The sequence below is a fragment of the Scyliorhinus torazame genome, chromosome 14 (genome assembly GCF_047496885.1).
Source record: "Scyliorhinus torazame isolate Kashiwa2021f chromosome 14, sScyTor2.1, whole genome shotgun sequence".
NCBI classification, from domain to species: Eukaryota; Metazoa; Chordata; class Chondrichthyes; order Carcharhiniformes; family Scyliorhinidae; genus Scyliorhinus; species Scyliorhinus torazame.
In genome coordinates this window covers 81995063-82020701 of record NC_092720.1, presented here as the reverse complement: position 1 = coordinate 82020701, position 25639 = coordinate 81995063, and the positions used below count along the sequence as shown (strand labels likewise).

The 25639-nt window shown below is 47.5% G+C and overlaps 1 protein-coding gene across 7 annotated transcripts in view; it reads left to right on the top strand.

The window, feature by feature from the left end:
- veph1 (ventricular zone expressed PH domain-containing 1) overlaps positions 1-25639 on the top strand; it is a 403802-nt gene that overhangs the window by 33033 nt on the left and 345130 nt on the right. For 6 of the 7 annotated variants that reach the window (XM_072474420.1, XM_072474419.1, XM_072474421.1 and 3 more), the window contains exon 4: positions 13655-13829. The exons of the other annotated variant lie outside the window; for it this stretch is intronic. In XM_072474420.1, the coding sequence (XP_072330521.1) occupies positions 13655-13829 (175 nt within the window). The remainder of the gene's footprint in view (positions 1-13654; positions 13830-25639) is intronic. 7 annotated transcript variants of the gene reach the window in all.

Below are 25639 nucleotides of genomic sequence, written 5' to 3'. Positions count from 1 at the left end.
CGACTCCGGGAGCGTGTTGTCCTCTCCTTCACCTAGTAGTGGATCTGGTGAGGAAACGGATGCTGCTGGGGTGGGGGCTGCGGTGAGGGTCGCTGGTGGGAGGGTGAACGGCGCAGGGGTGGGGGAGGCAGCCGGAGGGGGAACGGACGGTACCAGGTCGGGGGTGGTGGTGATTGTGGGTGGGGACCCAGCGGGTGCCAGGTCCCGGAGGGAGACTGTGTCCTGTCGCTCGTCGTGGTGTGCCACGTAGGCATATTGTGGGTTTGCATGGAGGAGGAAGACTTTTTCAACAAGGGGATCCGATTTATGGCTCCTCGCATGCTTCCGGAGGAGGACGGGCTCAGGAACTGTCAGCCAGGTTGGGAGCGAGACCCCGGTGGTGGACCTCCTAGGGAAGGCAAACACACGTTCGTGAGGGATCTCATTAGTAGCAGTGCACAGGAGCGACCGGATGGAGTGGAGCGCATCAGGGAGGACCTCCTGCCAGCGGGAGACCGGGAGATTCCTAGACCAAAGGATCAGCTGGATGGCCTTCCAGACTGTCGCGTTCTCCCTCTCCACCTGCCCGTTTCCCCAGGGGTTGTAGTTGGTCGTCCTGCTCGAGGCAATGCCCTTGCTGAGCAGGAACTGACGCAGCTCATCACTCATAAAGGAGGATCCCCGATTGCTATTGATGTAGGTGGGGAAACCGAACAAGGTGAAGATGCTGTGCAGGCCTTGATGACCGTAGCAGATGTCATGTCGGGGCATGGGATGGCGAACGGGAAATGGGAGTACTCATCAATTATATTGAGAAAGTACACATTGCTGTCAGTGGAGGGGAGGAGTCCTTTGAAGTCCATGCTGAGGCGCTCAAGGGGCGGGAGGCCTTCACCAGATCCGCTCTGTCTGGCCGGTAGAAGTGCGGCTTGCACTTGGCGCAGTCTTGGCAGTCCCTGGTCACGGTCCTGACCTCCTCGTTGGAGTAGGGCAGGTTGCGGGCCTTGATAAAATGGAAGAACCGGGTGACCCCCGGGTGGCAGAGGTCATTGTGGAGAGCCCGGAATCGGTCCACTTGTGCGCTGGCAGATGTACCGCGGGATCGGGCATCTGGAGCCTCATTGAGCTTACCCGGGCGATACAAGATCTCGTAGTTATAGGTGGAGAGCTCGATCCTCCACCTCAAGATCTTGTCATTCTTGATCTTGCCCCGCTGTATATTGCTAAACATGAAGGCAACTGACCGTTGGTCAGTGAGGAGAGTGAATCTCCTGCCGGGCAGGTAATGCCTCCAGTGTCGCACAGCTTCCACAATGGATTGGGCCTCCTTTTCGACAGAGGAGTGCCGAATTTAGGAGGCATGAAGGGTGCGGGAAAAGAAAGCCACGGGTCTGCCCGCCTGGTTGAGGGTGGCGGCCAGAGCCACGTCCGATGCATCGCTCTCCACCTGAAAGGGGAGGGTATCATCGACCGCGTGCATCGTGGCCTTGGCGGTGTCTGCCTTGATGTGGTTGAAGGCCCAGCAGGCCTCAGCCGGCAGGGGAGAAACTGTGGACTTGATGAGTGGGCGGGCCTTGTCCACATAATTAGGGACCCACTGGGCGTAGTAGGAGAAGAACCCCAGGCATCGTTTCAGGGCCTTGGGCAGTGGGGGAGGGGGAGTTCCAGGAGGGGGCACATGCGGTTGGGGTCGGGCCCTAGGACTTCATTTTCCACAACGTAGCCAAGAATGGCTAAGCGGGTGGTGCGGAAAACGCATTTCTCCTTATTGTAGGTGAGGTTCAGGAGTTTGGCGGTCTGGTGGAATTCTGGAGGTTCGCGTCATGGTCCTGCTGGTCGTGGCCGCAGATAGTGACATTATCTAGGTACGGGAAGGTGGCCCGCAGGCCGTACCGGTCAACCATTCGGTCCATCTCTCGCTGGAAGACCGAGACCCCATTGGTGACGCTGAAGGGAACTCTAAGGAAGTGGTAGAGGCGGCCATCTGCTTCGAATGCAGTGTATTGGCGGTCCTCCGGGCGGATGGGGAGCTGAGGGTAGGCGGACTTCAAGTCAACTGTGGAGAAGACTCGATACTGCACAATCTGATTGACCATGTCAGATCTGCGTGGGAGGGGATATGCGTCGAGCTGCATGTACCGGTTGATGGTCTGACTGTAGTCAATGACCATCCGGTGTTTCTCCCCAGTCTTAACTACCACCACTTGAGCTCTCCAGGGGCTGTTACTGGACTCAATGACCCCCTCCCGCAGAAGCCGTTGGACGTCCGACCTGATGAAGGTCCTGTCCTGGGCACTGTACCGTCTGCTCCTAGTGATGACGGGCGTACAGTCCGGGGTGAGGTTTGCGAAAAGTGAGGGTGGATCGACCTTGAGGTTTGTGAGGCCGCAGACGGTGAGGGGGGGCAGGGGTCTGCCGAATTTCAGAGTAATGCTTTGGAGGTGGCACTGAAAATCGAGACCTAGTAACAGGGCAGCGCAGAGATGGGGGAGGACGTAGAGTCTGAAGTTGCTGTACTCTACGCCCTGAATGGTGAGGGTCGCGACACAGTACCCCCGTATTGCACGAAATGGGATCCGGAGGCCAGGGAGATTTTCTGGCTGACTGGGAGTACCGGGAGGGAGCAGCGCCTTACCGTAGCAGGGTGGGTGAAACTCTCTGTGCTCCCGGAGTCGAAGAGGTCGTCTCATGCCCATTGATCCTTACAGTCGTCGTAGCGGTCGCTGGGTTGCGGGGCCGAGACTGATCGAGGGTGATGGAGGTGAGCTGCGTAAGATGTTGGGAGTTGTTGGGCTGGTCGGCGGTGGCTGAGGTATCGGCGGCTCGCGAACGGCCAGGCGAGCAGGAGTCCGGAGGCGTGGTCCAAGATGGCGCCGAAGATGGCAGCTCCCACGGGGCGAACATGGGGGACGACATCCAAGATGGCGGCGCCCACTGGCCGCACGTGGCTGGCGGCGGGGAAGATGGCGGTACCCCTGGATCGCACGTGGGGGGGGTGTAACTATGCTGGGCCTGGAAATGGCAGTGACCGATCGGGCCTGGCAAACGGAGGCGAAGTGGCCCTTCTTGCCACACTCATTGCAGACCGCGCTCCGCGCTGGGCAGCGCTGCCTGGGATGCTTGCTCTGGCCACAAAAATAACATTTGAGCCCTCCGGGATTGGCTGGCTGCCGCGCGGCGCAGGCTTGCGGTGTACCCAATTCGGCAGATGGTGGGGCCCACGAGGTTGCCTCGCGGTCGGAGGTGTAGGACTCCAGATTGCGGGAGGCCACTTCTAGGGAGTTAACGAGCTGCACAGTCTCTGTAAGGTCGAGCGTACCCCCTTCCAGTAACTGCTGGCGAATGTAATTAGACTTAATGCCCGTGACATAGGCGTCTCTGATCAGTTCTGTGTGTTGGACTGCTGACACTGCCTGGCAATTACAGTTCCTACCAAGTATCCACAGAGCACGCAGGAAATCGTCCTGAGACTCCCCCGGGAGTTGCTGTCTCGTGGCCAGGAGGTGCCTGGTGAACACTTGATTCACAGTCCTGATGTACTGTCCTTTTTAGTAGCGCCATCGCTTCTTTGTAGGTGGTCGCGTCCCGAATGAGGGGGAAAACCTGTGGGCTCACCCGTGAGTAGAGGATCTGGAGCTTCTGCGGGTCTGAGAGGGCTTCTGTGTATGCTCGAGGTATCCTTCAAAGCAGGCTAGCCAGTGCTCAAAGGTGCATGTGGCGTCAGCTCCGTGAGGGTTCAACTCCAGGCGATCAGGCTTAATTAAGACGTTCATCTCTAAAATTCTAGTGCAATAAATTGATATACCATCAATGACCACGAGACGAAAATGGCGAAACTATTGAGGCTTTATTGCACTAGATGTTGAGCCTCAGTGGCCGTACCATAATACACGTAGTGTGTGGCCAGTTGTGTTTATCACACATTGTCTGCAAGGTATGATTCTGTGAGTATGACTGTGTCACGCTATTGCTCGACTAATCTGTGGGTTTGCCAATTTCAGAGGGCTTTTAAGATTTAACCACATTGCTTTGGGTTTGGAATCAAGTAGGCCAGACCGGCTAAGGCCAGCAGATTTCCTTCCCTAAGGTGCACACTAGTGAGCGAGATGGGATTTTACGACAGTCCATGGCATTTGCTGCCAGTCACAGTGAAAAGCTAGTGAGCCTAGCTCTCGATTTCAGAATTCTATTAATTAATTCAATTTCTTAATTAATTGAGTTTAAATTCCATCAGCTGCAATGATGGAATTTGAACCTCTGTCCCCAGGACATTAGCCAAGGCTTCTGGAAAACTAGCCAGGAAATATTATTACTATGCCAACACCTCCCTTATGGTCTCTCTTAATTTTTCTTGCAAATCATCCTTTCTCAGCTGTAACTGTATTTTTAACCAATATTATGACCGTGCATCTTTTTTCTCCCTACTCTGTCTCATCTGAAAATCCTGTGACTGGGAATGTTGAGCTTCTGCATTTCTTTAAACCACATTTCAGTAATACCACTGATATATTTCCAACTGTCTGTCTGTGTCCCTGCTCATCTGCTTTATTCATTAGACCCATTGAGTTGACGTATATATCATTAAACACTGACAAACTCATTTGTTCTCTATTTTCTAGCCTTGGCTTCCTCTAACTTCCGCTCTTGCTTACTAATTTTCTCCCTGCTATCTCCAGATTTGCTTTTCTCCCTTCTGAATTTGTACTCGCTCTCTCACCCTCCCCCATTCCGCAAAACTAATTTATACTCTCCAGCAGTAAAACTAGAAAATCTCCCAACAATGATATTGCCGTGTGCCAGGCTGGGTTCAGTCTGCAACACTTGAGGTTTGGATTTTAGTTGGTCAGTTTGTTGTGCTTAATCTGCCTGTATTGAGAGCATTTGCCTTAGTGGGGGGGGTTTGAACTTGTTAATTTTTCTTTTACCAATAAGCGGAGTTCTCTGTTTGGGAGACTCTGCTCCCACCGGAACTGAATTGCACCTGATTTGCGCTCGATTTCCAATCCTCAGCCATGCAAATATTTGCATGCCGTGGGATTCCCTAGGGAATCCCATTATCAGGCCGCCATTTTGAGCGGGTGGTGCGGATAGTGATGTCCCGGGGCTGCCTCCCTTGCAGCACAATTCAGCCCCCCCCCACCCCCCCCCCCCCCCACACCCACCCCAAGCGATTTCCTGGGTACCCTACATCCACAGAAGAGAGATCCCTGTCAGGAGGCCACGCAGAAGCTAGAGGCATACCAGACAAAGTCAATAAAAAAAATTGCTCCTTTAACACTCACCTGAATAATTCACCTGCTGGCTCAGACACAGGAAGCAGCACCTGTCAATTCCTGGAAAGAGAAAACCAGTCAGCTGGGTTTAAACCCCCTCAGACCTTTGATCTGCAAGCCATTCATTCATTTCTCTTTGATATTGGTTTTACTAGGCTGTGATTGACAGCTTCCACACACACACCCAGCTGTAGCATTGTTCCATTCATCTTCCTTCATGGTTGAATAACTTTTGAATTGGTCAGCTGAGAATGTTTATAAACATCATGCTTTAATTGACATCTCCTGATCGCTTTTCTGGAGGGTCTCTTTATTTAGGGGTCTCTGTGGGGGGGGGGGGTTCTTTGAGGGGAAATGTTATAGGGGGCAGTGGGGCTTCTGGTGGGAGTAGGGTGGGCAGATCTTGCATCGTGGGGAGGGCAGAGTGGCACTCCAATGGACTTCGGGGGGCAACTCCTTTAAAGAGTTACCCCCTTGGCCTACCGCGAGGTCCACAGCATCAAATGCACACTTGTCAGGACCAGCGATAATTCTCGCCCATGTGATTCCTGGCCCAGAGGATCCAACCCGGTGGAACCATTTGCATGGGTCATTTGCATGCTCCCGCCGGTGCGGGCTGCAAACTTTGATCCCGACACCAGCAAGGGGGGGGGGGCGGGGGGGGGGGGGGGCAGGGGGGCAGGGAGAGCATTAGAACTTTCTTCCCAATGCTGGATTTTCCGTCGCATCGGGAACTCCGCTACCAGTGGCGCAAGGCAGAGAATCCAGCCCAATGTTTTTGTAGCTAAAGTTGGTTGTGTTCTTTGCAGTGAGTCAATAGATGAAGGGATGCTGAGTTGATGTGAAAATGTATCAATAGATGAGAGGGAAGCTGAGTTGATGTGAAAATGTATCAATAGATGAGAGGGAAGCTGAGTTGATGTGAAAATGTATCAATAGATGAGAGGGAAGCTGAGTTGATGTGAAAATGTATCAATAGATGAGAGGGAAGCTGAGTTGATGTGAAAATGTATCGAGCATTCTGAGCAGAAAATGGTATTATTGAATCATCACCTTCCATGGGGATAGTCTTTTCAGGCAGCCTGCTGCCTCTAATATATATAGGAATCTGTGGAAAGTGATGGACCCTCACACCCTTATAGCTGGTGATATTTTATAATTATGTTCTTGTTACATTTTTTCCTGATGCATTCTTTAAATTGTCATAAAAATCAAGGTTTTGTCTATTTCATTCATTCTTACTATTATGCATTCATATCAAGCCAACATTTGTATGTTATTCTAAAATTTCCCCCTTGAGGGCGCTATCGTCTTATCTATCTCCAGTTCATTCCTAAAATGGTGCTCGTGGAACCATTTGAATTTCTACCTTGTTTCTCAGCTTTATTGTGGTGCTGTCCCTTTGTTGTGGCACTGACAGCATGCAGAAATTAGTGATCATTTTTGTCATGTCAATTGTGTTGGCTAATATTCTAATTTGTATTTCCTACGAGTTTGATTTGGAAAGAAGTTGGTAAAACCTAATTTAGAAATTTCGAAACGTGAATTGCAACGAGATTTTGAAAAAAGTCTAAGCAGTCAACATAAAAAGTTCAAAGACCTCACTGTACAAAAATCTAAACAGTCCCTTTTATTTAGCATTCATTAAGCTCTAATCTTAAGCAAGTGATTTGCCGCTATTTTAAAAACATGCACCAAGATACATGGACAGACTATGGCCCGTGACCCACACCCTGGCCCCTCCCATCTGGGCAGTGGCTGCAGCAGGGCAAGTACATACAGTATGTCGGCGAATGCAGTGTGCATCGAATGCACAAAGCACATGCGCAATTGCTCCTGGTGCCTGGCTGATCAATACCAGGAGGTGTGAAAGTAAAATGCAGACCCTGGAGAACCTTATTGGAACATCTGCAAGTCAATAGAAGTACTTCTTTGGAGTTGGCTAATGATCAGAGGCTGGAGGGGAGGGGGGCTTTACTTGGGAGGAGTACACAACCACGATTTTAAAGAGGTGAGCACATATGGATGCTTTGTGATCACAAGGCAGCTAGGATTGAAATGCAACTGTGCACTTAAGGTCCAACCTGGCTTGCTGTGGTCATGTGAACATTACCATGAGGTGGAGACTCGGGGCAGCCATGTTGCATTCCGTTTTAATAAAGATATTGTACTCCAAGCACTTTACCCTTTGAGCTCCTAACATAGTGTCGGTGGTGTCATGATATACATCAGCATATCATGGTGCAATCACATACACACGGATACACTGATGGACATACAGTAGGACCAACCAGCATACACAACATCGCAGCCAATCACCAGTGAGAGCACACGCACTATAAAGACAGGGGACACCAGAGTTCCTGCTCCTTCTAGCAGCAGCCAGCAGCGTGCCTCTCAGACATTCACCATGTGCTGAGTGCCTCACCTAGATAGTGATAGGACAGGGTCCACAGATAAGCTGGTAATGCACGTACCCAAGCTTACAGTAAGTTATTACAGTTGAGTTGTTAATAAAAGAGTTACACCATCTTCAGCCGTGTTGACCTGTTTGTAGACCAGAACACCCAACAGGTGGAGGGACTGGGATTGAGTTTTGGAGAGCTGGAGAGAATGCACAGCCACTGAAAGAGGAACACAGAACTGTTCAGAGTTGCAGAAAGCTGCTCAAAAAAGCCACTGAAAAGGAAAGCAAATAAACTAAGTGAGTCAAAATGGCTGTTAATTCTCCTCCCCATTTTGTCAAAATGAAAGGTGATATGTGGCAGAACTGACGTTTTTCCACTTGCAATGGCAAAACTACGAGGTTGCGACAGATGAATTAAGAAGCCAAAGCCAATACCGGTAGCAATAGCAACACTTTTTTTAACACTGTTGAGGGGAGACAAAGTGACAGTAGAATCTGACAAGTCACTTCAAAGCATTGTCCTCTAACCACTACTCTTCGTTACAAAGTGTCTGCAAAGTATGTTGTTTTGTTCACAGAGATATTATCTCAATGTGACATACAAGCAAGGGGAACAATTGACATGCTGTGAAGAGGAACACTCCTTACAAAAGTTGACAATGCTGAAACAAGTGAGGTCATCTAGATTCAACTTGAAGCAGCAGCTCAATATGCTCTGGAATTCCTCAACACAACAGAGACATTAAATCTGACAGACAAATGCCCTGCTCAAATCAAGCAATCTTCCCAACAGTATGCAACTTCTCAAAATCTTCAAGAAGTAATGATAAAAGCATGGACTGAGAGCATCAGGGATGCAACAAAGGTCACATGACAATATTGCACATACAACGATAAATTGACAGCCCAAGATGACATCTTGTACAAAGGAAATAGAGTCATTATCCCTAAGGTAATGAGAGGAGCGATACTGAATTACATTCATGTAATCTAATCTATCAAGAATTGAGTCTAGTTGAGGAATTTTCATAGAATTTACAGTGCAGAAGGAGGCCATTCGGCCCATCGAGTCTGCACCGGCTCTTGGAAAGAGCACCCTACACAGGGTCAACACCTACACCCGATCCCCATAACCCAGTAACCCCACCCAACACTAAGGGCAATTTTGGACACTAAGGGCAATTTATCATGGCCAATCCACCTAACCTGCACATCTTTGGACTGTGGGAGGAAACCGGAGCACCCGGAGGAAACCCACGCACACACGGGGAGGATGTGCAGACTCTGCACAGACAGTGACCCAAGCAGGAATCAAACCTGGGACCCTGGAGCTGTGAAGCAATTGTGCTATCCACAATGCTACCGTGCTGCCCCAAAGAAGGCAAGAGACGTGCTCTCCTAGCCAAACATGAGCAATGAAATTAAATGGAACGATTGTGGTGCTTGTAACCAGTCAACCCTGGTTCAATGAAGCGTGCAGGCGGGCATGCCAGGAGCAGCACCAGGCATACTGAAAAATGAGATGTCAACCTGGTGAGCTACAACACAGGACGACTTGCATGCCAAACAACATAAGCAGCAAGTGACAGACAGAGCTAAGCGATCTCACAACCAATGGATCAGATCTGAGCTCTGTAGTCTTACCACATCCAGCCGTGAATGGTGGTGGACAATTAAACAACTCACTGGAGGAGGAGGCTCCACAAATATCCCCAGCCAATTTGATTCAACCCCACATGATATCAAGAAATGGCTGAAGACACTGGATACTGCAAAGGTTATGGGCCCTAACAATATCCCAGCAATAGTACTGAAGACTTGTGCTCCATAATTTGCCATGCCCCTAGCCAAGCTGTTCCAGTGCACCTACAATATTAGCATCTACCCGACAATGTGGAAAACTGTCCAAGAATGTTCTGTACACAAAAAGCAGGATTAATGCAACCCAGCCAATTACTGTCCTATCCGTCTACTCTCTATCATCAGTAAAGTTATGGAAGAGGGAATCAACATGAAGCTATTTGTGATTTTTATCAATGACTTGGATAAGTTGAAGGTTGGGTTAGTAAATTTGCTGATGACACCAAGATTTGTGGAGTAGTGGATGAGGTGGAGGGTTGTTGTAGGCTGCAAAGAGACATTGATAGGATGCAGAGCTGGGCTGAAAAATGGCAGATGGAGTTTAACCCAGATAAGTGTGAGGTGATTAATTTTGGTCAGACGAATTTGAATGCGGATTACAGGGTTAACGGCAGGGTTCTGAAGAATGTGGAGGAGCAGAGAGATCTTGGCGTTCATGTCCATAGACATCTGAACGTTGCCACCCAAGTGGATAGAGCCATAAAGAAAGCCTATAGTGTGTTAGCATTTATTAACAGGGGGATTGAGTTTAAAAGCCGTGAGGTTATGCTCCAACTGTACAAGACCTTGGTTAGACCACGTTTGAGGTATTGTGTGCAGTCTGGTCGCCTCATTATCGGAAGGATGTGGAAGCATTGAAAAGGGTGCACTGGAGATTTACCAGGATGCTGCCTGGATTGGAGGGTAGGTCTTATGAGGAAAGGTTGAGGGAGCTAAGGCTTTTCTCATTTGAGCGAAGGAGGATGAGAGGCGACTTAATTGAGGTGTATAAGATGATGAGAGGGATAGATAGAGTGGACGTTCAGCGACTTTTTCCTCGGGTGGATGTAGCTGTTATAAGGGGGCATAACTATAAGGTTCATGGTGGAAGATATAGGAGGGATGTCAGAGATAGATTCTTTCCTCAGTGGTTGAAACGTGAAACGCACTCCCAGCTATGGTAGTGGAGTCGGACACTTTAGGAACTTTCAAGCGGTTATTGGATAGGCATATGGAGTGCACAAGAATGATTGGGAGTAGGTTGTTTTGATCTTAGTTTCAGGGGAGGGTGGGGGGAGCTCTCCACTGGTTGGAGTCGTACCTCGCACAAAAGAAGATGGTTGTGGTTGTTGGAGGTCAGTCATCTCAGTCCCGGGATATCACTGCAGGAGTTCCTTAGGGTATTGTTCTCGGCTCAACCATCTTCATCTGATTCATCAATTACCTTCCTTCCATCATAATGTCAGATGTGGGATTGTTCGCTGATGATTGAACAGTGCTCAGCATCATTCAAGACTCCTCAGACACTGACACAGTCTATGTTCAAATGCAGCAAGACCTGGATGATACCCAGGCTTGGGCTGACAAGTGTCAAGTAACATCCGTGCCAGGCAATGCCCCGCTCCAATAAGAGAGAATCAAACCATCACCCCTTGACATTCAATGGCATTACCATCACTGAATCCCCCACTATCAACATCCTGTGAGTTACCATTAACCAGAAATTGAACTGGATTAGCCACATTAATACTGTGGCTGCAAGTGCAGGTTAGAGGCTAGAAATCATGCATGATTAATTCACCTCCTGACTCCCCAAAGCCTGTCCGCAATCTACAAGGCACAAGTTAGCAGCATGATGCAATACTTGCCTGATGAGTGCAGCTCCAACAACACAAGAAGCTCGGCACCATCCTGGACAAAGCAGCCCAGGTGATTGGCACTCCTTCCACCACCGACGTATAGTAGCAGCAGTGTGTACCATCTACAAGATGCACTGCAGGAGCTCACCAAGGCTCCTTGGATAGTACCTTTCAAAGTCGCGGTCAGTAGCATCTAGAAGAACAAGGACAGCATATACATGGGAAAATCACCACTTGAAAATTCCTCTCCAAGTCATTCACCATCCTGCTGGGAAATATATTGCCGTTCCTTCACTATAGCTGGATCAAAATCCTGGAACTCCCTCCCTGACAGCACATTTGGTGCAACTGTACTACATAGACGACATTAGTTCAAAAAGGCAGCTCACCACCACTTTCTCAACAGCAACTAGGAATGGTGGACGAATGCTGGACTAGCCAGTGACTCCCACATCCCGTAAAAAAGTGCAAGCTGGAGTCGCTGATGTCGCATGAAATCCCTGACATGCATAAATGTGGGCGCAGACCTCTTCACTCTAGCAGAAACCAAAGTTAGGGCATTCCAGACATTGTGCTGAGCGACAATGTTCCTCAATTCTAGAGTGAAGAATTCAGCTGCTTCATAAAGAATTGGGGAATTCAACATTTCACCTTTGCACTATCCCCAGTGGGAGAATAGTCCAGTCCAAAGAATAATGTCACACCTCAAGCCACTCTTCCAACAGCAAAAAAAAAAAGAAGCTCCTGAAGCCAGAGGTAGTAACAGATGTGACTGAACAAATCACCGGTGTAATGGCAGAAAGTCAAATTTCATTTTGATAAAACTGCCAAACCTTTTCCAGCATTGAACACTGGAGAACCAGTCAGGGTACAAACTTAACATTCTCTCAACAGGAATCAGCCCACATGGAAACCTGGGACATGTGGAGAACAGCTGACACCTCGATCATTCGCAGCGGACCTGAACAACTAAATATACTGGCGCAACTGTAGGCGTATACGAACAACTAGAGAAGCTGTTCCTTCAGTGGAGGTGGGAATTCAACCAGCTGCACAAAATACAGAATGTCCATCACTCCCAGAAACCCGCTAGCCCCAACCAATGGAAGTAGAACAGCAGCAACAGTTAACAAGGTAACAAGTGCCACAGAAATGATACTCCCCAGAGAGGGAACATCACCCAGACCAACAGCCAGCCAATGATCTCACACACACACACACACACTCACACACACCGTTAAGAGAGTCATGTTTCTAGCATCTCTAACATTGACGACAGCAGTAAGTGGAGGTGGGACTGGCTTTGTACCTATGTTTGACTGTTTGTAGCCAACTCATAAACATGGAATCCACTTGTGCCACACCACTGGATTCCGTGTCGCCACTTCCACCAATGTATCCCAGAATAGGACTATAATCCATAAGACGTGGGAGCAGAAGTAGGCTATTCGGCCCACTGTGCCTGCAAGTAATTCAATTAGATCATGACTAATCTGATATGATAATCCTCAACCACACTTTCCCACCTTATCCCCATAACCCTTGATTCCCTTACTGATCAAAAGCCTGTACATCTCAACCTTGAACATATTTAATGACCCAGCCTCTACAGCTCTGTGCGGTAAATAATTCCACAGGTTCACTACTCTCTGACAGAAGAAATACCTCCTCCTCTCTATTTTAAATGGGCGACCTCCTACTCGGAGATTATGACCTCTGGTCCTGGACTCTCCCACAAGGGGAAACAACCTCTCAGCATCTACCGTATCAAGCCCCCAGTCAGAGTTGGCAACTCTAATGGAGAAGGGACAATTAATTGAACAATGCAAGGAAGAATTATCCAGATCCTGTAAATCTGAAATATGAGCAGAAAAAGAAAAGAGAGATCTCGTTTGGTAGTGAATAAACAAGTTTAAAAAAAAAATGATCATCCGAAAGTTTGGAAAATCTGATGCCACAGAAATTGACCTTTGTCATTTTTTTTGTTTTAAAAAAGTCGCCATTGCTTTGAGCAATGTGTGCTGAATTCTCTGCTTGCAGAATAATCTGAGGAAATAGTCATCTGAGATCTTTTAAAATTTATTAATCCCACATGGCTAACAGCTTCTGCAAGCTTCGAAGTAATTCTCAAAGCTCGTAATGAAAGAGGATGTTGTAAAAATGCTTAATATTTTATATAGCATGTTGTTTTGCATCCTGTGGTAACACATTACTTGTTGCCTTATTAAATTTATGAAAACACCATTTAGTTTGCACATTTTAGTATCTGCGAATGCATTGTTTTAATAGATTCGAGGTCATACAAAATGACTGTTTTCAATTGTTCAAACCATAGGCAACAGAATAACCAAATGTGGCATTTTAGGAAAGCGGAAGTGTTATCTCGACTGCTGGCTCTCAAATTTCAATTTGAACTATTTCATGAGACATTTATGCTGTGTGTGAAACCTGTAAAATATGTAAATTTTAATACTTGTCCCATTTCCTACTCACACTTATTTTGTTTGCCTCAGCAGAATTACAGTAATCCAGTTGTAATGGCTCTTGCTGTTCCAGTAGCCGTAAAGTTCCTGCGGATGGACAACAAGGAACTCTCCCGGAACATGTCTAACTACCTATCACTTGCAGCTATTGGCAAACCAGAAGTCCTTGCAAGGCACACAACAACCATTGTAAACAGCATTCTTCAAGGTAAGATCGAAAAATATGCATCACTCGGATTACCTCTGAGACAAAACTGGGATTACCTGAATGAAATGAAAATGAAAATCGCTTATTGTCACAAGTAGGCATCAAATGAAGTTACTGTGAAAAGCACCTAGTCATCACATTCCGGCGCCTGTTCGGGGAGGCTGGTATGGGAATTGAACCCGATCTGCTGGCCTTGTTCTGCTTTACAAGCCAGCTATTTAACCCACTGTGGCACATGCGCCACTGATGGTACTGAATCTACGATTCCACCCATCTGTATTCCCAGTGGCCAGTAAAATCTAACCTGCAGTTATCAAGCAGTTCTGACAATGGGTCTGACGAAGAGTCATCCTGATTCAAAACATTAGGGCCGGGATTCTCTGAAATCCCAGCCAATTGTCGACGCCGGCATCAATGGGCCTCCAGGGCCAGGCATTCACCCCTTCCTTGGGGACTAGAACGGCGCCGGAGTGCTGTCCGCTGCTCCAGCAACGAAAGTCGGCGCGCCACGACCGACGTGGTTCGCGCATGCGCATCACGGCCGTCTCCGCGCCGGGCCCCGGGCAATATGACGGAATCCTACAGGGGCCCCGGGCGGAGGACCATACCCCCCCCACCCCGGAATGAGCCCGCCGCCGATTGGTTGCCCCCAATCACGGGCCTGGCCACCGTGGAGGCCCCCCCCAGAGTCGGCTCCCCCCACCCCCCCATCAGGTCGGCCCCCGCAGCCAGAAATTCGAGGTCCTGCTGGGTAGGACCATACGGAAACAATACCGGCGAGAATCGGCGGGCACTTGGCCCGTCGAGCGCGGAGAATCGCCGGGGAGGGGGGGGGGGGTGGAGCCTGCAATGGCTCCCGACCGGCGATTGGCGCTGGTTCTCCGGTCGTCGGAGAGTCGCCAGCCCGGTGTCGGAGAAGCGTGGTGGGATTCACGCGCCCTCCCCCGGCGATTCTCCGACCTGGCGCGGGATCAGAGAATCCTGGCCTAGCTCTGTTCTATCTCCACCAGGGTGCTGTCAGACCTGCTGACATTTTCCAGCATTTTCTGTTTTTGGTTCTTGTAGTGATCTCTGTATATGTTAATGATCTCTGTCTATGTTAATACATGATTAGTTAATGTGCAGTCAGGACAGTCAAATGATCACTAGATGGCAACACTTGCAGGAACTAGATAAGGAGTTTCCCGCTCTTTCTAGTGTTAGTGTGTGTGTATTGCAGCGAGAGGATAGAAGTGACCAGCTCAGGGTGTAGTGTATTATATTAATTATTAATTTAATCTAATCTTAGTTAATTCTATTACTAGTCAAAGTATTAAAGTGAAAGAACTCACAAGTATATTATTTTGTTACTCAATAAATAATTTGTCATCAACTGGAAGATTTTGACTGTTTATCATCAAGTTGAATACAACTCTGCAAGACAAATGAATAATATATATATTACATCTCTGTAATAGAACATGGCACCAGGTAAAAAAAGTTTTTTAAGAACAACTAGCAGTAAGATTAGGAAAGAAAAGAAAAAGTTACAATACAGACTGTTCGACAGTGGAAGTCCTCACAGCAAATGGATCCTCAACAACAAATCGATTAGATGGACCACGTTCAAACTCCACGGCAACTGAAAACTTTAATTGACATTGGAAATTATTTAGACAGCAGTTCCAACTCTATTTGGAAGCTCATGACTTAAATACAGCCTCTGAAGCTAGAAGAATAGCACTGCTGCTGTCAACGGCAGGTCAGCAAGCTATAGAAATAATTCATTTATATACGCCGAAGGCGAAGACAAAAGCAAATTTGGAGTGATTGTTGCAAAGATTGATGACCACTGCAAGATGCAGACAAATGAAATACTGGAGCGTTTCAGGTTTCATTTGAGGTTACAGAAAAACAGCGACCCGACCACAAGCTTTGTCACCAACTTAAAACTACTGGCGCAGACATGTAATCTTGCTGATTTACACAACTCTTTAATAAGAGATCAAATTGTTTATGGACTAAATGATGAAAGCCTAAGAGAAGCAATACTAAGGCAGAATGATTTAATTCTCTAAATAGCAATCGAAAAATGTATTTCACATGAGCAGAGTAGAAATCAATACTTGGGAATTTTATCACCGAGAAAAGGGCCTGAAAGTCCACCACGAGGTTGAGAATGTTAAAATGGTGTCACAGGCAGCAAGGTAGCACGTTCAGGACGGCAGCTATCTTGTGGGCGCATATTCCAACTCTAGACGTGAAAATGAAAATCGCTTATTGTCACGAGTAGGCTTCAATGAAGTTACTGTGAAAAGCCCCTAGTCGCCACATTCCGGCGCCTGTTCGGGGAGGCTGGTATGAGAATCGAACCATGCTGCTGGCCTGCCTGGGTCTGCTTTAAAAGCCAGCGATTTAGCCTAGTGAGCTAAACCAGCCTCAATCCGCAGTTTGTTCAGAAATGCGAGACTCAACAGAAGAAGTCTGTGCATGCGCGAACGTCACTCATGAGTCAGAGAGATGACGTCATGATGTGCTACAAATCTGGTAATGCCCACTTAAAGGGGAATTGTTATGCTCATGGAAAATGGTGTTTAAAGTGCTCAAAACTTGATCATTTCTCTTCTCCGTGTAAATCAACAGTAATTTATCCCAATACAACACAGAAAAAGCATTTCAATGTTAGATCCATCGATAGAGCAGAAAACAAAATATTCACAAAATAATTTCTCAGGAGATAATTTTTCTCTGGAACATACGTTTTTTGTTGGCATCATTGATACATCGGAAGATCTTAAATCAACATCAAAGGATCTTCAATCAACAACAAAGGTTCCTCATCGAATTAGCTTCATTGACAACAACAATGAATGGACAGCGACAGTATATGTGAATAACCGCCCAATATAATTCAAGCTTGACACTGGTGCTTTAGTCAACTTGAATTGCAAGGATCTCTCATCAATCCAAGGAGATTACGAGATTGTACCTGCAGCATGCAAATTGAAAGATTATAATGGTAACCAAATTGTGTCACATCGATCGTGCCAATTTAAAGTTGTCAACAAAGAAGTGCAGAAAACACTTTGTTTTGAAATTGCGGATGATCACAAGCTTCTTTATTAACATGCAAGGAGTTGCAGTTACTTCCAAGAATCTTCATGCACACAAATGAGACCTCACGACTGGAAGAAGACATTCAACAATTACTAAGCGAATACCCTGAAGTATTTTGCGGTATGGGCACATTGCCATACCAGTACAAAATTTTCTCAAAAAGGATGCAAAACCCGTCATACATCTGCCAAGAAGAGTTCCAGCACCTCTACGAGAGACATTAAAAGCTGAATTGCAGAAATTACAATCTCAAGGCATAATTTCCAAAGTCACACAACCGACTGACTGGGTCAGCTCATTGGTTTGTGTCAAAAAAATCTTCAGGAGATCTCAGAATTTGTATGGATCCCAAAGATCTAAATAAAAACATACATACATAGGGAGCACTACCTATTCCCAAACGAGACAAAATTACTTCTGAGATGTCAAACGCACAAATTTTTACAAAGTTAGACACATCACAAGGTTTTCGGCAGATGCATCGACGACTCCAGCAAGCTACTCTGTACATTCAACATGCCTTTTGGGGGGTACTGTTTTAATAGAATGCCCTTTGGGATCATCTCCGGCTCAGAGATTTTTCACCGAATTATGGAGCAGATGACGGAAAACATAGATGGTGTTAGAGTCTATATGGACGACATCATTAAATGGTCAACTACTGAGGAAGAGCATATTGCAAGGCCAAGGAAAGCATTTCACTGACTACATCAATATGGTTTAAAATTGAACCAATCTAAATGCGCATTTGCTACCTCGTTGTTGAATTTTTTAGGTGATACCATCTCAGACTGGATGAAGAAAATATATCAGCCACACAGAAAATGCAGCAATCAAAAGATAAGAAAGCTGTACTTTGATTTCTTGGATTCGTAAATTTCCTCAGGAAATTCATCTCCAACGTAGCTTTAAGAACTGTTGCTCTACAAAACTTGATCATAAAGAATACTGTTTGAGTGGACTCCATGCTACCACACAGAATAGCTGGACCTCAAACAGCAATTAATGACAGCTCCAAGTTTAAATTTCTTTGATCCAAACAAACCCACAAAAACTTTGACCGATGCAGGAAAAGATGGAATTGGTGCAGTCTTACTTCAGCAAGACAACCAGACAAATTGGATTCCTGTAGCAAACGCTTCTAGAGCGATGACCACCACAGATTGCAGGTATACGCAAATAGAAAAAGAATGTCTAGGACTAATAAAAAGGCATCATTAGGTTTCATGACTATGTGTATGGTCTACCTAAGTTCATAGTTGAGACTTCTAGTAAATATCATAGAGAAAATCCTCTCGACCAGTGGGTCCGACTTGTGTGCCCGCACGTGTTTGCGGAGCAGGATGGGTCCAGGAGCTGCCAGCCACGTTGGGAGCGAGGTCCCGGAGGAGGACTTCCTGGGAAGACAAGGAGACGTTCGTGAGGTGTCTGGTTGGTCATGGCACATAGCAGTGATCGGATAGAGTGTAGAGCATCCGGGAGGACCTCCTGCCAGCGGGAGACTGGGTGATTCCTGGACCATAGGGCCAGTAGGACGGTCTTCCAGACCGTTCTGTTCTCCCCCTCTACCTGTCTGTTTCCCTGGAGGTTGTAACTGGTCATCCTGCTCGAGGCAATGCCCATGCTGAGTAGGAATTGATGCAGTTGGTCACTCATAAAGGAGGACCCCCTATCGCTGTGTATATAGGCGGAGAAACCGAACAGGGTAAAGATACTGTGGAGGGCTTTTATGACGGTGGCTGTGGTCATGTCGGGGCAAGGGATGGCGAATGGGAACCGGGAGTACTCGTTAATCACGTTCAGGAAGTACCTGTTGGGGTTGGTGGAGGGGAGGGGCCCTTTGAAGTCCATACTGAGGCGTTCAAAGGGACGGGAAGCCTTTATCAGATGCGCTTTCTCTGGCCTGTAGAAGTGCGGCTTGCACTCCGTGCAGATTTGGCAGTTCTTGGTGGCGGTCCTGACCTCTTCGATGGAGTAGAGCAGGTTGCGGGTCTTAATGAAATGGAAGAATCGAATGACCCCCGGGTGGCAGAGGTCCTCGAGGAGGGCCCGGAGTCGGTCCATTTGTGCGTTGGCACATGTGCCGCGGGATAGGGCATCAGGAGGCTCGTTTAGCTTCCCGGGACGATACAAGATCTCATAGTTGTAGGTGGAGAGCTCGATCCTCCACCGTAAGATCTTATCGTTCTTTATCATGCCCCGCTATGCATTACCGAACATGAAAGCAACTGACCGTTGGTCAGTGAGGAGAGTGAATCTCCTGCCGGCCAGGTAATGCCTCCAGTGCCGCACAGCTTCTACTATGGCCTGGGCCTCCTTTTCAACTGAGGAATGGCGGATTTCTGAAGCGTGGAGGGTGCGTGAGAAGAATGCCACGGGTCTGCCTGCTTGGTTGAGGGTGGCCGCCAGAGCTACGTCGGACGCGTCGCTCTCGACTTGGTAGGGAAGGGATTCATCGATTGCGTGCATCGTGGCCTTTGCAATGTCCGCTTTGATGCGGCTGAAGGCCTGGCGGGCTGCTGCCGACGGGAAAAACCGTGGATTGAATTAGTGGGCGGGCCTTGTCCGCATAGTTGGGGACCCACTGGGCATAATATGAAAAAAATCCCAGGCAGCGTTTCAGGGCCTTGGAGCAGTGGGGGAGGGAAAACTCCATGAGGGGACGCATGCGTTCGGGATCTTGGCCTATGACTCCCATCATGCACTACGTAGCCGAGGACGGCTAGACAGTCGGTGCTGAACACTCATTTGTCCTTGTTGTAGGTTAGATTAAGGATTTTTGCGGTATGGAGGAATTTTCGGAGGTTGGTGTCATGGCCGCAGATGGTGACGTTATCGAGGTATGGAAACGTGGCCCGCAAACCGTACCGGTCAACCATTCAGTCCATCTCCCGTTGGAAAAACGAGACTCCATTTGTGACACCGAAGGGAACCCTTAGAAAGTGGTAGAGCCGCCCATCTGCTTCGAATGCAGTGTATTTGCGGTCGCTAGGGCGGATGGGGAGCTGGTGGTAGGCGGATTTTAGATCCACCTTGTATTGAGCAATCTGATTGACCAGATCAGATATGCGGGGGAGAGGGTACACGTCGAGCTGCGTATACTTGTTGATGGTCTGACTATAATCGATGACCATCCTATGCTTCTCCCCGGTCTTTACAACCACTACCTGAGCTCTCCAGGGATTGTTGCGAGCCTCAATAATACCTTCCTTCAGTAACCGCTGGACTTCCGACCTAATGAAGGTCCAGTCCTGGGCACTGTACTGTCTGCTCCAGGTGGTGACGGGTTTGCAATCCGGGGTGAGGTTTGCAAAAAGGGAAGGCGGATCGATCTTGAGGGTCGCGAGGTTGCAGACAGTGAGGGGGGGTATAGGGCCGCCGAATTTAAAAGTTAAACTCTGGAGGTTACATTGGAAATCTAACCCTAGGAACATGGCAGCGCAGAGGTGAGGGAGGACGTAGAGGCGGAAATTTTTTAATTCCCTTCCCTGGACTGTGAGGTTCGCTATGCAGAACCCTTTGATCTCTACAGAGTGGGACCCGGAGGCCCGGGAGATTTTGTGTCTCTGGAACAGGAAGATGGCGGCGCCCGCTGGCCGCACGTGGCTCGTGCAGAGGGTTGGGGTGGCGGTCTCGGTTCGCCCCCGGAGACCGCGGCGACCGCCCAGGCCTGGCATAGAACCACGAAATGGCCCTTTTTGCCACACCCTTTGCAGGTGGAGGAGCGTGCCAGGCAGCGCTGCCGGGGTTGCTTGGCTTGCCGGCAAAAATAGCAGCGGGCCCCCACGGGGTTGCTTGGTAGTCGCGCAGCACAAGCTTGTGGGGGGATGGGGGATGCATCGGAGTCGGCCACGGGGGTGTTCCTCACTGCCCAAGGGGCTGCCAGCGGTTGGGTACGCAAGTGCGGGCGTTTCGGGAGGCCACATCCAGGGAGCCAGCAAGGGCCCGTGCTTCCGTGAGGCCTAGTGTCTCTTTTTCTGGCAGCCGCAGGCGGATTTGGGAGGACAGCATACCTGCAACAAATGCGTCCCGGATCAAAAGTTCTGTGTGGTCGCAGGCTGAAAATTGCAGGCAGTCACAGTTCCTACCTAACACCGGGTGTGCATGGTAGAATTCCTCCAGCGATTCCCCGGGGATTTGTCGCCTCGTCGCTAGCAGAAGTCGGCGTAGACCTGGTTTACTGGGCGAATATAGTGTCCTTTCAGCAGGGTCATTGTGGCCTCGAAATCTTCCTCATCCTCGATGAGGGTGTAGATCTCTGGGCTCACCCTCGAGTGAAGAACTTGTAGTTTCTGGTCCTCCGTCGGTTCAGTCGTAGCCGTCCTGAGGTACCCTTTGAAGCACGCCAGCCAGTGTTTGAAGGTTGCCGCTGAGTTTGCCGAGTGGGGGCTGAGTTGCAGACACTCCGGCTTGATTCAGAGCTCCATTCTTTAAAATCTAGTCCAATAAATTGATGCTCGATCAATAACTCCAGAAGTGAGATTGGAAGACAATTGAAGGCTTTATTGGACTAGATGTTTCCCCCAGCAGCACAGGTACAGAATGCAGCTGCTAGGAAGACACAGGCTCTTATACTCCACCTTACTGGGGGGAACCAGCAGGCAGGCTTCACCAATGATATTGCTGCCTCAGGTACTTCCCACACCAATGGTCTGACAGCATCAACCCTAATACCGACTACCACAAACATGTAAGGAAATTCTTGTGAGACATGGCATTCCGCAAACTGTTATGTCAGATAATGGTCCATGCATTGCAAGCTGGGAGTGGATGGAATTTTTAAGAACAGATAACTTCAACCACATTACCTCAAGTCCTTTTTTTCCTCAGTCAAACAGGAAAGTGGAGAAAGGCGTGCACATTGTGAAGCAATTGTTAAGCAAAGCAAGAGATTCACAATCAGATTTTCACTTGGCTTTACTATCACACAGACCCTCTCCATTAAATTCAGGTTTATCTCCAACTCAAAATGTTGTACAACCGTGAAATAAGAACAACTCTACCGGAAATTATGTTGGTGATCCAGATCAACTGGATGTGCTGAAAAGAATTCAACAGCAACATGAAAAACAACAAAGTTATTATGACATGCATGCAAAACTTTTGAAACCTTGAACAGCAGATGACATTGTTAGAATAAAACACCCTGATGGAGGATGGTCTGATACTGCTATGGTTATCAGGCAAATATCACCACGCTCCTACATAATCAAAACTGCAGAAGGTGGATTGATTACAAGGAATAGGCGTGACCTTTTGAAAGTACAAATTTGTCAACCTAATTAAAATTGATTTAAAGAATTTAAATCAATCTTTTAAGTCAGCATGTGAATACCAAACAACCTGTTGAGAGTGAACAGAAGAACATTAAAGTGTCGACTTCTCCAAACAAATTAAGAAGAACAATTAGATGAAGAAGAAAACCGAATTATTTGAACTTTTGAACATTTGACTGATTGATTCATAACTGATGTACTATGCATGACAGACTACTTCATTTCTTATGTACAATTTTCTTTATCGTGTGTATATAGAAAAATGTAACACAAAATAAAGGGGGATGTAGTGATCGCTGTATATGTTAATACATGATCAGTTAATGTGCAGTCAGTACAGTGATATGATCACTAGATGGCAACACTAACAGGAACTGTATAAAGAATTTTCCGCTGTTCGTGTTAGTTTGTGGGTATTGCAGCGAGAGGATAGACTTGACCTCAGAGTGTAGTGTATTATATTAATTGTTAATTTAATCTAATCTTAGCTAATTCTATTACTAGTCAAAGTATTAAAGTTAAAAAAACTCAAGTATATTATTTTGTTACTCAAATAATTTGTCATCAACTGGAAGACTTTGACTGTTTATCATCAAGTTAAATACAACTCGGCAAGACAAATGAGTAATATATATATTACATCTCTGTAATATAACAGTTCTGATTTCTGTGTTCAAAATGTGCAGTGCCAGAAGTTGCTGTCCGATTTCCAGGTGAAGGACTGTCAGTGCTGTTGGTCTCCATTATTTTTGCATAATTCAGCCCATTGTGCTTTGTGGCATTGCACATATCACTGTTAGGTTTACATCCCAAAAACTCAGCAATTTGGTGGTGACTCTTTCTCAAGAAGGAGTTTATGAATATCACAGTATCCTTCCAGACCAGTCTATAATTTGTGTGATGTTGGAAGTCCTAAAAATGAAGGATGCCTGCAAATTCATAGAACTATAGAATCCTTACAGTGGAGATGGAGGCCAGTCAGCACATCAAGTCTGCACCGATCCTCCAAAAGCCTCCTACACAGGCCCACTCCCCTGCCCTATCCATGTACCCCCACATAACCGTTGAACACTAAGGGGCAATTTTTCAAAATGCATTTTACGGGATATGGGCGTCACTGGTTAGGCCAGCATTTATTGTCCATCCCTAATTGCCCTTCAGTAGGCCGTGGTAAATTGCCTTCTTGAACCGTTAGTCCCTGAGATGTAGATGCACCCAAAGTGCTGTGAGGAAGGTTGTGAAGAAGGCCTATGGAGTGTTGGCCTTTATTGGTAGAGGGATTGAGTTCCGGAGTCAGGAGGTCATGTTGCAGCTGTACAGAACTCTGGTACGGCCGCATTTGGAGTATTGCGTACAGTTCTGGTCACCGCATTATAGGAAGGACGTGGAGGCTTTGGAGCGGGTGCAGAGGAGATTTACCAGGATGTTGCCTGGTATGGAGGGAAAATCTTATGAGGAAAGGCTGATGGACTTGAGGTTGTTTTCGTTAGAGAGAAGAAGGTTAAGAGGAGACATAATAGAGGCATACAAAATGATCAGGGGGTTGGATAGGGTGGACAGTGAGAGCCTTCTCCCGCGGATGGAAATGGCTGGCACGAGGGGACATAGCTTTAAACTGAGTGGTAATTGATATAGGTCAGAGGTAGGTTCTTTACGCAAAGAGTAGTGAGGCCGTGGAATGCCCTACCTGCTACAGTAGTGAACTCGCCAACATTGAGGGCATTTAAAAGTTTATTGGATAAACATATGGATGATAATGGCATAGTGTAGGTTAGATGGCTTTTGTTTTGGTGCAACATCGTGGGCCGAAGGGCCTGTACTGCGCTGTATCGTTCTATGTTCTATGTTCTAAGGTATATCCAAGATGTTGCCCCAGCAACCGTAAAGGAACGGTGATATATTTCCAAGTCAGGGTGGTGAGTGACTTGGAGGGGGACCTCCAGGTGCTGGGGTTCCCATGTGGCTGCTGCTCTTGTCCTTCTAGATGGCAGTGGTTGTGGGTTTGGAAGGTGCTGTCTAAGAGACCATTGTGAGTTACTGCAGTGCGTTTTGTAGGTTGTACACATGGCTGTCACTGTTCATCGGTGGTGAAGGTTTGAATGTTTGTGGAAAGGGGAGCAATCAAATGGGCTGATTTGTCCTGGATGGTGTTGAGCTTCTTGAGTGTTGTTGGAGCTGCACTCATCCAGGCAAGTGGAGAGTATTCCATTACACTTGTGACTTGTGCCTTGTAGATGGTGGACAGGCTTTGGAGGGTCAAGAGGTGAGTTACTTGCAGTAGGAATCCTAGCCTTTGACCTGCCCTGGTAGCCACAGTATTAATATGGCTAGTCCAGTTCAGTTACTGATCACTGGTAACCTCAAAGATGTTGATTGTGGGGGATTCAGCGATGCCAATGCCTTTGAATGTCAAGGGGCGATAGTTAAATCCACTTTTGTAGGAGGAGATAGTTATTACCTAGTACTTGTGTGGTGCGAATATTACTTGTCATTTGTCAGACCAAGCCTGGATATTGTCCAGGCCTTGCTACATTTGGACATGGACTGCTTCATTATCTGAGGAGTCGCGAATGGTGCTGAACATTGTGCAGTCATCCGCAAACCTCCTCACTTCTGACCTTATGATGTAAAGGTCATTGATGAAGCAGCTGCAGATGGTTGCGCCTAGGACACTACTCTGAGGAGCCTCTGCGGTGATGGCCTGGAGCTGAGATGATTGACCTCCAACCACCACAACCATCTTCCTTTGTGCCAGGTATGACTCCCACCAATGGAAAGTTTTTCCCCTGATTCTCATTGACTCCAGTTTACCTTGGGCTTCTTGATGCCACACTCAGTCAATTGCTGCCTTGATGTCAAAAGCAGTCACTCTCACCTCACTTCTGGCATTCAGCTCTTTTGTCCATGTTGGGCCAAGGCTGTAATGAGGTCAGGAGCTGTGACCCTGGCAGAATCCAAACTGAGCATCCTTGAACAGGTTATTGCTAAATAAGTGCTGCTTGATAGCACTGTTGACAACTCTGTCATGATATCCATATTAACATATCATGGTGCAATCACACACACACACTGATGGACAGGTCGACGGACCAATCAACACACACGCAACATCACAGCCAATCACCAGTGAGAGCACACGCACTATAAAACAGGGAACACCACAGTTCTCGCTGATTCCAGCAGGGGGTAGCTCAGAGCACAGAGCTCACAGCATGCCACTCAGACATACACCATGTGGTGAGTGCCTCTCTATAGGGCTGGGACCACAGGTTAACTGGTGGAGTACGAACCACAGCCAGAAGTTAACAGTTGTTATTGTACAGAATAATAAAACAGAGTTGTACCATCTACAACCGTGTTGGTTTGTTTGTATATCGGAACACCCAACACGACAGACTCCTTCCATCACTTTGCTGGGGGTGGAGAGTAGACTGATAG